Raw genomic sequence first — 13,252 nt, 5'->3', positions numbered from 1 at the left:
TACCTCACACTTCTCCACATTAATTTCTGTTGCCCCTTTCCTGTACAACTGATAAGATCATCTGCAAACATCTCTACCATGCCCCCTATATTTAGGTTGGTTTTAATGCACGCAACAAAAAAAAAGAGGCAGGATATTGGTAACTACTTTCTGCTCCTAAAGCACCTGTCACCCATAGATGCTGCCTGGCCTGCTGAGTTCCTCAAGCATTTTGTGTGCGTCACCTGTCACCCACTACTCTTTGCTTCCTGCCACTGTGCTAATTTTGGATCCAACTGGCCTCTCTTCTGGATCCCTTGAATTTTTTTTTTTGAACAGCCGGCCATGTGGGACCATGTCAAATTCAAGCAGATTACATCATTATTTTCTCATCAACTCTCTCCATTTTATCTTCTGAAAACATTCAGACAAGCTATTCGGAAATTACATTTCCTTAACAGCCATTCTGGTTAACCTTGATTGACCTGCCACTCCAGATGAAGATTTATACTGTTTATACTGAGACAGTGGATTACTTAGTTATACCTTGAGCACCATTGTAAATACTGTTCCAAACCTTTAATCCGTGTGACACTTATAGCCCCCTCTAATATTTTAATAAAAACACAGTGAGGCAAATATTTTGTTTCTCTGCTGTTACAGTAGCCCTGTCCTTGGGTCTCACACTGGGGGTCCACCATAACCCCCAGTAAGTTAGACATCAAGGGTTTTGTACAATTTCTGACCTGAATGAAGGTTGCACCTCAGAAAACTTCCTTTCTGCTGTCTGCTGAATCGTGATGTTCTTTGCAAAATAGAAACCTTTATATTGTTGCCATGACAATGAGGCCAAAGTGAATGTAAGATCAAGAGCTTATAGGCTTTCTTAAAGTTCAGCAGATAGGTTTCTCAGCATAATGTAACTGACTGTTTCTTAATGTGTTACAGGATGAAGAGAGTGGATTCAAGCAGAGGAAATCTATTTCTGAAGTTCTGAGCACTGTGGCCTAATGGAATGAGCCATCAACTTTGAGAAGCTACATCCCTAATAGTTTAGGGTTTACTTGTTTGGAATTCTGATGCTCCTTGCCCCACTGCCTTTTATGTTAATTGTTTACGGCTGAGTATTGCGACATTTTGTGGAGGAGAATGGAAGGAAGGTGGTCATGAACACGTTACCTCCACACTCTATAACAATTAATGTGTTTGTGAAGTTGAAGCCTTGGGGATAGGTCCGTAGCCTAAATGTATACGGTTTTTCAGATCGAGTTCGCGCAAGTTTACCTCACTTTCCAACCCCATCAACAGATAGTTGCCAGAAGAGTAAAAATACTGTAACTCATTCAGTACTTTAAATTATTCCATTTATCTCCCTATAGTGTCATAACATTTGCAAGGTAGCTGTGTTTTAAATGCAGGGTCCAGCACGATTTAAGTTTGTTTCACAATGCACTTTTGGAGGACCAGTGGTCCAGTAACAGGGAAGATTTATTGGCTTCTGTGCAACGTACCAGGAGCTTCTAATCCCTCCTTCCCTGTGCAATGCTCACATCCCTCTTGCCTGGACTGCTGGGAAATGAAATGAGTCTCACCCAGACCTGCCTCGTGCAAGCAGCTTGAAAAACACTGCCCTTTTATTTTGTTCTTTGTGGTCTTTTTCATTTTGAAATGACTGAGCCATATTAGACGGACCTCTGTCCGCTGCACTCAGAACGGAATCATGCTTCCTTCTCCCTAGCCTTACTTTGTTTGCTTCCAGTGGGGGCAATATGAGTCAGTGGGTCTCAGATGAAAGAGGACAGTACCTGTTCCCCACCTTCCAAGCCTCCTCTGATCACCTGCTCATGATTTGTCACTCGTTGCCATGACACTGTTATTCCTGTCAAAAAACTGACTTTGACTGGAGAATTCCCTTTCTGCTCCGCGGAACGACATGTCGGAATGGGACTGGAAAGTCGAATTGAAATGGGCAGCCACCAGTAAGTCCTGCCTTTTGTGGCATCCGAAACAAAGATGCACAACAAAGCAGTCCCCCAATCAATGTCAGGTCTCACCAATATAGAGGTGGCTACACCAGGAGCTCCAGACACTGTAGATGACCCTAGCAGACTCACAGGTGAAGCGTTGCTCATCTGGAAGGACTATTTTGGGCACTGAATGATAGGGAGCGTGTGTAGGGGCAGGTGCAGCACTTCTGCCCTTGCAAGGAGGGGAGAGATGAGTGGACAATGGAGTCACATTGAGAGTGATCTCTGTGGAAAGCAGAGAATGGGGGGCGGTGGGTAGAAGAGATGTGCTTAAGTGGTATGATCCCATTGCAAATGGAGTAAGTTATGGAAATTGATAAACTGGGATGTAGTTAAAAGGACAAGGGGAGCCCTATCCCTTTTAAGATGGTGGGAAATGGAGGAGTTGCGGTGAGAGTAGCATTGATGATAGTTGAAGAGAACTCCTGTTCTTTGAAGAAGGGGTGTTCTGGAGTATCTGATGTTCTGGAGTGGAAAGATTTGTCCTGAGAACAAATGCAGCAGAGATGGAGGCCTGGGAAAACAGAATGGCATCTTTATAAATGATAGTGTGGGAATAATCATGATAGTTGTAAAAGTCAGTAGGTCTATAAAAGATATTGTAGATAATCTGTCTCCAGAGTTGGAGGTGAGAGGGTAGAGATGGGCCAAAACATTTCAGGGCAGGGTGGATGTGGGATGTAGGAGGCAGAGTTAATGAAATTGATGAGCTCAGCTTTGGTGCAGGAAGGAACATTGATGCAGTCATCAATGAGGAGTTGAAGAGTATTCAAAGAATTGAAGTTGCAGGGTTGGAACATGGGCTGTTACACATAGTCGACCAAAAAGCTGGTATAGTCAGGGCTTATGCAGGTGTCCATGGCTAGACCTTGGATTTGGAGAAAATGGGACAAGTTGAAAGAGAAATTGTTGAAGGTGAGAACTAGTTTCTCTAGACAGAGGATGGTGGTGGTGGAGGGGAACTGATTGGGTCTGTTGTCTAGAAAGAATCGGACAGCTTTTAAGGCCTTCATGATTGAGGATAGATGTGTATAAGGACAGGACATCTACAATGAAAATGATGCAATCAGGGCCAGTAACTGAAGTCATCAAGAAGTGTCACGGATGAAGGTGGGAAGGGACTCCTCGGTCTGGGCAGGGCAGGCTGCAAATGGGCTGAACACAGATTACATTTCATGTATTGTCCTTTGTCCTTGCTGTTTGAAGGTTCAATTTCACACTAAGCTGTTTCTTGGAAGAGTGATTGTATGTAAAATAGAGATGACTGGTCAGTTTCTTGGTTTATGTCCACTACATATAGTCCTTTGTGGTTGATGGGTAAAATTCACCTTTGACTCCAGATCAGCTCAATCCAGACTTGAATTGGTAGATGAAGAGTTGTTTGGTTGACTTGGATAACAAGCAAAATAGTACAAGGAATCTAAAAATCATTGTGGCTAATTGGCAGCCTCAACTCTGCCCCAATGCCTCATTTTCTCTGTGTCCTCTCCTCATCTAACTGTGCCCTACAGCCAGATCAACAGAGTGATCATTCAGTACATGAACTGCTTTAACATTGTATAGCATCTCAGTGTATCGAGAGCTGGGAATCTACCTCATATTGCAGCCAGTCTGAAACACTAGGGTTTAATTACCCCTCAGTATCCTATATTCATCCACTTTACATGACAGACATTGGCCAGAGATTCGAATGTCTTCAGTAATCAGAGTTAATGGGACTTAATGAGTGCAGATGCAGCCGTTGCCCATTCACCACTTTCACACCCCCACCGCCCCCAGCTGCAGAGCACACCAGTAATCGACTCTAATCGCCCCTCAGACAGGATGGCCCATGGCGACTGCTTCTATTCAGCTCACTTTGGAACCTACAGTCGAATGGGGCAGAGAGGGGAGCTCCCTTTAACACAACGCCACCTACACCTTAAAGCAATGGACATCCCATTGCAGTTTTCCCTGATTCCTTGCAAACTGGAGATCAGCCTGCTGATCTATTGCCTGTGGGACTGAGTGAAAGATATGTTTACCTTCCAGCAACTCTGATTTACAGTGTGCTGGGACTGAGTGTGTCTGCAGATATCACACTGCGACAACTGTTCATCTCCTGTCACAGGAGCCTGTTGAATAGGATGAAGCCGCAGGGAGTCTTGGCAATTATATTACTCGTGCGTATCTTAGTTGCTGTTTTAAAAAACAGTGTTAAAAGATAGCGCTAAAGTCTACACGTGAGCCATTAATGGTGAACCTTGGCAGGGTACCGTTCCGTCAGTGGAAAGGGTCAGGCATGTTGGACAAATTGCCTCTCTGGAGAACAATCAGAGTCCTAAAACAAGTGGAAAGCTTAATGGCAGCGGCAGAGGTGCAAAACATAAAGCCAAATAGACTGCTTTGTGAAGAACAGTCGCAGGGAATATATGTCCTGTGCAGCCACCCCAGCTCTGGCTGGGTTAAGGGATTTTTTTTTATTTTGTTGCAATAATCAATGCAATATTTATCATTATTGAATGGTAGCTGGTGCAGAGAATGGTGGACATTAACTGGTGTCTAGTGCCTTGACATTGGAAGAATGACCCCTCTCTCATTCAAGGCTGGTCATAAAAAGCAAAGTTCCAATATGTGCTTATTCTACCATTTATAGATTTTAGAACATTTAGGCCACTTTTAATTGATTTGTGCTAATTTTTTTCTTTCTGTAAGGCATGGTGTGCAGGGGAAGGGCATGCCATCACTTTTAAGCAATGGCTTGTGGGTCTTATTAATCGTGGACCTCCCTTGATCTAAATCAAGTGGAAAGCGTAACAGGAGGGGCAAAGACACAAAACAAAAAACCAAAAAAGCTGCTCTGTGAGGCGCCATCACAGGGAATTAGTGTCCTCCTGTGCAGCCATCCCAGCTGCGTTATCTGCCCACCTGCTGCCAAAGTGTCTGAGAATATGGTGTCTATATATAAAAAAACTGCGTTGGAGCCACGTGGTCCAATTGCCAACAAGGTCGCAGTCAGGTACATGGTGGTAGACGAGCTCAGTCTGGCTCTCCTGCTGAGGGAGGGTTTGTCAGGTTACCGTCTGGCCCCATGCAGCGGCTTGAGTCTTGAATTCCTGAACTCTGACGGCAAGCAGGGAGCAGAGAATTTTCCAAGATGGAAATCCATTAGCGTTACTAGGAGGAGGATGAGGATAGGGAAAAAGGGAAAAAATAAATACCAGTTAATATCCAGCATACCTCTGCTCCTTTATTGTATTTAACATTCTATCTTGTATAGTCTCAGTAAATCCCAGCAAATAACATTGTCCCGTTGTGTATTTACTACTTGAGTTTGAAGGAAAAAGATGAATGTCATCTGTTACCTGTATAAGGACTGTTAGCTCTTTAAACCATGAGAATATTTATTGTCTAAATAAATGCCTTGTATATTGTTGTGTGGTGTTCACAAGTTCTGCATTGTTAGTGGATCAGCTAGCATGTTGTGGCCTGCTTGTGCCTATTTTTCAAATCCAGTTTCAAATCTACTACATTACAGTTGGGTTGCAGTTGAACTGGTGTGTTTTGGGGAGTTGGAATCTCTGCATCGCACAAATCCAGTGAATGAACTAAAGGAAAGTACGATTGATGTTAGACATGGCTTTCCAGTGGTGACCACTAACCTTCTCAGGTGGGAGCCAAGAATTAAGTTTAGTTATGCAGGTTGTGATACCATCAGAATGAATCTGCTCTATCTGTCTAAGCTCATAAGGACTTGAGCAATATGCCAAAGTATGATAAGGCCAGCAAAAACTGTACCCTAATTGTAGCCTGTCCCTTTAGCTGCCTGTTTGGTTTAGTAGTAGAATTCTCCTCTGTGTCAAAGGTCAAGGATTCACTAGATTACTTATTCAGTCCAAAGAACAGGCAAATCATCATTACTGAAGTCCGTCCCTTGGATTAACTGAACATCCAGTCCTCATGGTCTTATCAAGCATTCTCCCGAGTTCTGATCAACTTCTTCACCTAACACCTCCAAAATATGTTATCTCACCATTTAGCTCAGGCTGGCCTATGTTTGCCAGCGAGTTGCCTGTAACTGCCAAGGTCATGAGAGGAGAGGGAAGAAGCAAAAGGAAACATCAGCTTTATCCATGCAGGAGAGTTCCAAACACCTGGCTAGCATTTACCACTGGATGGATTCTGGGTTGTACTGTGCAGCATTTTATAAATGGAGTCAGACTTTTGTTAGACAAAAGCTTTGCCACAATATATTGTCCACTATTATCACAGTTTACATAGCTATTCTTGTATGAAGTCTGTATGTAATTAACATGTGATTTACCTTCAGTGTTTACACTGAGCATACGTGCCTTTTAGATCCATTAAAGATGAGATCTTCATTGTTCCTTGTCTTAAAGTCACTTGTTTAAAAATCGTAGACAAAATTTGGGACTCATAAACACATCACATCTGTAAAACAGAAGGGAAATTCAGAAGACAGGAGAAAGCCAGCTTGCATTGTTCTATGTTTGAGCTACAGAGACACAAATACAGAGCTTGTAGCCGTTAGAGTCTGACTTTCGTCTACACAAATTTAAATGTTATTTGGAAGAAATGAGGATTGGGAAGAAGTTTTTGATGGGAGCAAATCTTTGATTAAGGGTTGTGTGAAAAGCCAAAATAAAAACTGCCAATGCCATAAATCTGAAAATAAAAGGAAGGGTGCTTATGATGCATCACACATCAGAGTACCTGGAGAAAGACGACCCGAATGAGTTCTGATAAATTATAATCTCTTGTACTTTTTTTGGGGGGGGAGGGGGAATGTCGTTCTCCCAATATTTGTCAAGTTTTGTAGCATTTACTTTGTGTTGTCTAATTATCTCTGATATTGGGCTAAGCGGTCTCTTTCTCTGCTGTATATTTCTAGAAAAATTGAAGCACTTAGTCACACACAGGCAACTTGGCGAAGTGCTCCAAGGTTGCAGAGAGCAGCTTAATACACACCATTACGATTCCTTCCAGCAGCCAGTCAAGTACTCTATAAAAATTGCACTTTGGTACAGTCACTATTTCTGCACATTAATCCTGCTCTACTCAATCTTTCCATTGTTCAGTTGGCTCTTGCAGGAAGGCTGTGGGGGAGTGAACTCTTCATAACAAGCTTTGGTAATTCTGGCCAGACAAGTACTCCTGGTGCATGTTGTAATCCACTGTAACAGCTCACAATGCCCAAGGGCCCTGTAACTTTGTAAATGCTCAACACAGTCCACCCACCAAACCCTGGTTCCATTCCTTTCCTCCCACGGATGCTTTTAAACCCCCCCCCCCCCAACACCTCGAGTTCTTCCAGCAGAATGTGTAAATAATTCAACTTAAGACCTTGTTTGAGTTATCCCTGTAAGAAGCACTTTTGCACAGGAAAACTTTGCCCCTCTACCCCTCTGAGATTAGCTTTATTGCTTTTGGCCTGGAGCATGTTAATGTACTTACAGTGTGAGCAACAGTACTTGATGTTGTTACTGTTCATCATCCTATGACTTGTAGTGGTGAAGAGAGATCATATGGGTTTCAATTTGCCACAAATTTCCAAACAGTTTGTGCTGATTTTCTGCCAACCTCATAAAAACCTCACGATCAACCAGTTGGTTGATAGTATAAGACCTTAACATCATAAGTAAGCTTACAATGATAGGATTTATTTTACCGCATTGCTAATGAGTCCCCCCTTTTCAGAAGGGGAACCACATAGGCTTATTCCTGCAATAGGAAGAGAGAATACTGGGGTTGTTCAGCAGGTCAGGCAACAACTGTGGAGTGAAAACAGAGTGAATGTTTTAGGTCAATGATCTTTCATTAGAATTGGGGAGACAGGATGTAAGGTTTAAAGTGCAGATAAAGAGCAGGAATATTGAAGGGATTAAATTACAAAAAGGAATAGTAGTGCAAAATGGAAGAAAATCATATGTGGACAAATACCAATATAAAGTATGAGTCTAGAGGTGGAGTAAGTGGGGGCAGAGCTATGCTGTGAAATGCTCAAAGGAGAAAGTGTGACTGTTTGGAACTGGAGCCAGACAGGTACTGAGGGCTGAACTTTCTAAAAGCCAAGAACAGCAGTGGTGAAATTGAAAAGAAGCTGTATGAAACTATGCTGGGCCATAGACGGCACTAAAGCAGGCTCTTCAGCCCATCCACACTATTCCCATTGACCCACGTTAGGACCTTCTATGCCTTGTCTATTCAAGTCTGTCTGAATACCTCTCCACAGAGGGTTGCATCTAAACTTAGATAGTTGGACATCTTATTTATAGAACGCCACATCAAAAATTAGACGTCTTATTTAGAGAAGATCGCATCAAACCTTGGACAGTTTGTTGACTTAAAAATCACTTCATTATGATATTGCACCTTGTTTAACTGCACTGCACATTTTCTGTAGCTGTTACACTTTATTCTGCATCTATAAATGTCTTGCCTTGTGTTTCCTCAATGCACAGTGTAATGAATTGTTCTGTATAGCAATGTGCAAGGAAAACTATTCACTGTCCAGTATTTGTGACAATAATAAGCCAAAGCCCATAAAGACCTTGACAACTTTGAGGCTTGGAGGATATTTCCCCTGACTGAGGGGGCACAATCTGAGAATAAGGGTTAGATTGAGCAGAAATTTCAGTTAGAGGGTCAGAGTATTTGGAATTCTTTGGCACAGACAGCCGTTGTGTTAATTCAGATCAGGATTCTGACATTATGGGGATTGAGAAATATGTGATATAGTCAAGGGTTGAATGGTCCAGTTCTGCTCCCATGTCTTATGGTCTTGAATGGAAAATGATGCTGAGGAGTAACATTAACCATTATCTGATGAATGGCCAACTCCAGCTCTCTTTTTCCTAAGTTCTTCGTGAAGGTGAGTCATGATTTTCATATTTTCTCATGGTTTAGGCCATTCAGCCCATTGATTCAATGCCAGCCCTGAGCAATTCCATCCCTCCATTTACTTCAAGTGCCACCTATTTATACAGGGGACAATTAGAGTGTCACATGATGAACAGATGAACTCTACATCAATAATAATCTGAGCTCAGGATTGAATCTGGGTTACTGGTGCCGTGAAGCAGTTGCATCACCATCTCATCCTTATAACATGGGTTGAATGGCTTGTCATGTGAAGAACATTTGATGGCTAGGGTCTGTATTCACTAGAATTCAGAAGAATGAGAGGGGACCTAATTGAAACCTGCTGAATGACAAAAGGCCTGACAAAGTGAATGTGGAGAAGATGTTTCTTATGGAGGGTGAGTCAGCCTCAAAATTGAGTGGTATCCTTTTTAGAATGGAGCTGAGGAGGTGTTTCTTTAGTCAGAAGGTGGTGAATCTGTGGAATTCTTTGCCACAGGAAGCTGGGGGAGACCAAGTCTTTATGCAGATTTAAGGCAGAGGTTGATAGATTCTTAATTGGTCATGGCATGAAGGGATACAGGGAGAAGGCAGGAGATTGGGACTGAGTGGAAAATTGGATCAGCCATGATGAAATGGCAGAGTAGATTCAATGGGCCAAATGCCATAATTCTGTCTCTATATCTTATGATCTTGTGTGCTCTCAATAAAGCAGCTGAAAATGGACCTTCAGCAAAGTCAGAGGACAATCCTCTGACAACCGTCTTCTTTCTGAGGAATGGCACTAGGCAATCTCCTGAATCACACAGACCAGCATTATCAGGCTGTGTGCTGCTCGATTCAGTCAAGTATGGCCTCAGAGTCATTACATATTTCTCCCCTCCAGTTCTTGGACCAGTGCCGTGAAGAGGTTTGGAGATGAATGGCAGGCTCTGAACTCTATAGTTGTTGAGCAGGCTATTAGAACATTGAACAGTACAGACCCTTCAGCCCATGACAGGCTGACCTATAAAAACCTACTCAAATATCAATCTATCACAGCCCATAACCTACTTTTCTTACATTTGTGTGCCCATCTAAGTGCATTTTAAATGCCCCTATTGTATCAGCCTCAACCATCAATCCCAGCACCCAATGGGTGTGGAAGACCTACTTCTGACATGTCTAAGCTTTCTTCCACTCACCTTAAATTGATGTCTCTGGTTTTGGGCATTGCCATCTGTAGAAAAAGGCACTGGCTATCCATCTATGACCCGCATAATCTTACAGACCTCTATCAAGCCACCTCTCCTCCTACACTCCAAAAGGGAGTCCGAAAGCCTTGCTTTATGTTAAGAGATGTGATCTCTTACTGTTTTATGTTGTTGTGTCATGGATCTGACATAAAAGCTTTGTGCTTTCCAGAGAAATTTTCTGTGTGTGGAGGCAGTATGGTGGGGGAGGAGGTGCTGTGGTAGGAAAATAGAGCAGGGTTGTTTTACAATGGTCACCAATTAAAGCTAGGATGGAAAGTTATCTGCATAACCAATGAAAGCTTAAGGCAGCAAATCAACTTGGTTGTAACTTAAGCTTCCAAGTGCTTCTCTACTTGAATTCCAGCCTGGTCCATTCCCTTCTTGCAAACCACCCATCCCATAACCACTTCTCTAGTCAAAGGACTGCTGGAATGAGTTGGGAAATCTATAGGGAGATGTTTCCTGCCTTAGGTGTTGCTCAGTTACTTTACTCTACATGTCCCTAAAGTCATGTGGAGGTTTGTTTATACAAGAAAAGGGTGAAGAATTTTAATCAAGTAATGAAAGAGGTTTGTTACTGAGAAGATCTTTGAGACAAAGCATTAGAGAGAATTTACAACAAAATGACCATCTGGTATCCAGCTTCCAGAAACAATGGTGGGAAAGGATTCACTAGTAACTTACAGAATGGAGAAAGATGAAGATGGCAAATCTATGGAGAAATAGCAATGGATCTACTTGGGTGGTTTCTCCAAGAAGACATTCTGAGCTGTAGACCTTTCTGTGTTGCCTGTAACCAACTCAGCTGTCGTATTAAATAAGTTTTTTTTTCAGCAGCCCACACAAAATGCTGGAAGAGCTCAGCAGGTCAAGCAATATCTATGGAGGGAAATGAACAGTCATCATTTCAAGCTGAGATCCTTCATCAGAACTGGAAAGGAAGAGGGAAGAAGCCAGAATTTCCCTCAGCGTGACTTGCTGAGTTCCTCCAGCATTTTGAGTGTGTTGCTCGGGTTTCCAGCATCGGCAGAACCTCTCGTGTCTCTGGTGTGCTGAAGGGCCTAGTCTCGTGCTGTGCGGTACTGTGTTCTATCAATAGCGACCAGTGCCGTGTGTAATTGAAAACTCAATGCATGTCACACACGCACAAGCCTAAAGCTCAGAAAACATACAGAGGTGACTCCAGTCACGTAGCTGGCTAGGAACAGTCTGCTGGAGGTTCTGGACATGCTGCGGCTGAGGCAGGTGGCTGGCTCATGCTGCTGCTGTAACTCCAGAGTCCCACACGTGAGGCTCCCCTGTTCTCTGGAGGTGGAGCTCAACATTGGCAGGGTCTCCTGAACCTCAGGTCACTCCAGTGGCTGGAGAAATTCACAGCTCACCACTGGAAGTATAATGCTATCTACTCAAGACAGGGGAATAATGAGAATGAGAAATGAGCCTTCATGGTCACACAGTCCAATCCATCTCTTAGTATTCATCCCTGTAGCCCCATGATTGTTGGAACCAAGCAAGTCAAATTGCCATGAATTTGTTTACATCTAATCTGTACCTCATCAACACCTTGACAATCTTATTTTTCCTCTGTTGCTTGTTTCTACAACACAAGTGTCACAGGTATTAATGGTCCATGGATGTTATTGGACATCCAAACAATGCTTTCTTTGTGCTTCTGCCATTGAAGAGGAAGTACAAAAGCCCTTAGGTCTCACACGACCAGATTCAGGAACAGTCATTAACCTTAAACCATCAGGCTCTTGAACCAGCGTGAATAACTTTGTTTACCTTAACTCTGAACTGATTCTACAATATATAGAGCAAACACGAGGAAATCTGCAGATGCTGGAAATTCAAACAACACACACAAAATGCTAGTGGAACACAACAGGCCAGGCAGCATCCATAGGGAGAAGTGCTGTCAACGTTTCGGGCCAAGACCCTTCATCCTGACAAAGGGTCTCGGCCTGAAACGTCGACAGCACTTCTCCCTATGGATGCTGCCTGGCCTGCTGTGTTCCACTAGCATTTTGTGTGTGTTGCTACAAGTTATAGACTCACTTTCAAGGACTCTACAACTCCTAATCTCAGTATTATTTATTTACTTATTTGCTATTATTATGTAACCCCCTGGGTCGCCTCAGGCTGGCTCAGCTCGTTCTCGTCTTGGGGAGCAGCCTTCGGCCCCGCCAAACTGGGTAATCAGCTGGTGTGGATGCTGTGTGATGTCCCCGCCTCGCCCAAAAACAGACAGTACACCATAGGCAATTAAATGAGTACAATTTATAAAGGTTACTATAACTAAGTGATTAATAATGATACAGTATATATGAAGAGAAAAAAATAAAGAAAAGGCGCCAAACTTATCAAAGTCCAAACCACTTCGTGCACAACCGTTGGAGCTCAATTCCTGAAGTCTTCTGGCCACCATTCGATCCCCTCCGAACTCCTTGACTCGCAGCTCAGGACCCTCCGAACTCCTCAACTCGCAGCTCAGGACCCTCCGAGTGGTCAACCAAGCACATCTAGCTTCATCCCCCTCCTCGGAGTACCTCCTGGCCTCGGACCCCCGCTTGGGGTCCGATCCTCGCCCAACTTACAGCATTGCGTCCTCTCTCTCGACCCCCTCGCGCCGATCTGCCCAAAAGCCCGTCAACAAAAGCTTACCGACTCAGAAGAAAGAACATTAATCCCCATTTGGTTTACAAAGGAATATCATTCTCGTTATCAGTAAATTAGCATTCCTGCTAGTTAACAAAAAGAAGAAACCCTTTCCCAACAGTAACAAAGAAAAAAGAAGAAACCCCCTTTATACTCTCCCTCCACCAAATAAAAGTCATGTCCTCATGACTACTAAACTCGCCACCTTTCCTGCCAACACACCGTAACCCAAGCACAAACAGTGACATCTCCTCCCCACACAGTAAACCTCACGCCCTGTTTTTCAGGCGCTACTTAGGCCAACTATCTGGGAGTTCCCTAACCCTTCTGAGACCTCCGTACCCCCTCACCTAAACCCTTCAGGCTCGGACACAACTGGGGATACCTTGGGCCCACTACCAACTCCTCTCTCAACCTCTCACTCATGCCCCACACTGCACACAGCTAACTCTCCCTGCTACACCTGACTCAATGGGAGAAGGGCCAAAGGTC

The 13,252-nt window shown here is 43.5% G+C and overlaps 1 protein-coding gene across 2 annotated transcripts in view; it reads left to right on the top strand.

Moving 5' to 3' along the window:
- The window catches only part of pnpla7b (patatin-like phospholipase domain containing 7b), a 329,041-nt gene extending 322,671 nt beyond the window's left edge, over positions 1-6,370 (top strand). For both annotated transcript variants that reach the window (XM_059994311.1, XM_059994312.1), the window contains exon 36: positions 928-6,370. In XM_059994311.1, the coding sequence (XP_059850294.1) occupies positions 928-929 (2 nt within the window). In that variant the 3' untranslated portion in view covers positions 930-6,370. The remainder of the gene's footprint in view (positions 1-927) is intronic.
- The last annotated feature ends 6,882 nt before the right edge of the window (positions 6,371-13,252 follow it).

Source organism: Hypanus sabinus, chromosome 18 (assembly GCF_030144855.1).
Source record: "Hypanus sabinus isolate sHypSab1 chromosome 18, sHypSab1.hap1, whole genome shotgun sequence".
Taxonomy (NCBI): domain Eukaryota; kingdom Metazoa; phylum Chordata; class Chondrichthyes; order Myliobatiformes; family Dasyatidae; genus Hypanus; species Hypanus sabinus.
This window is presented reverse-complemented; position numbering and strand designations above follow the sequence as displayed.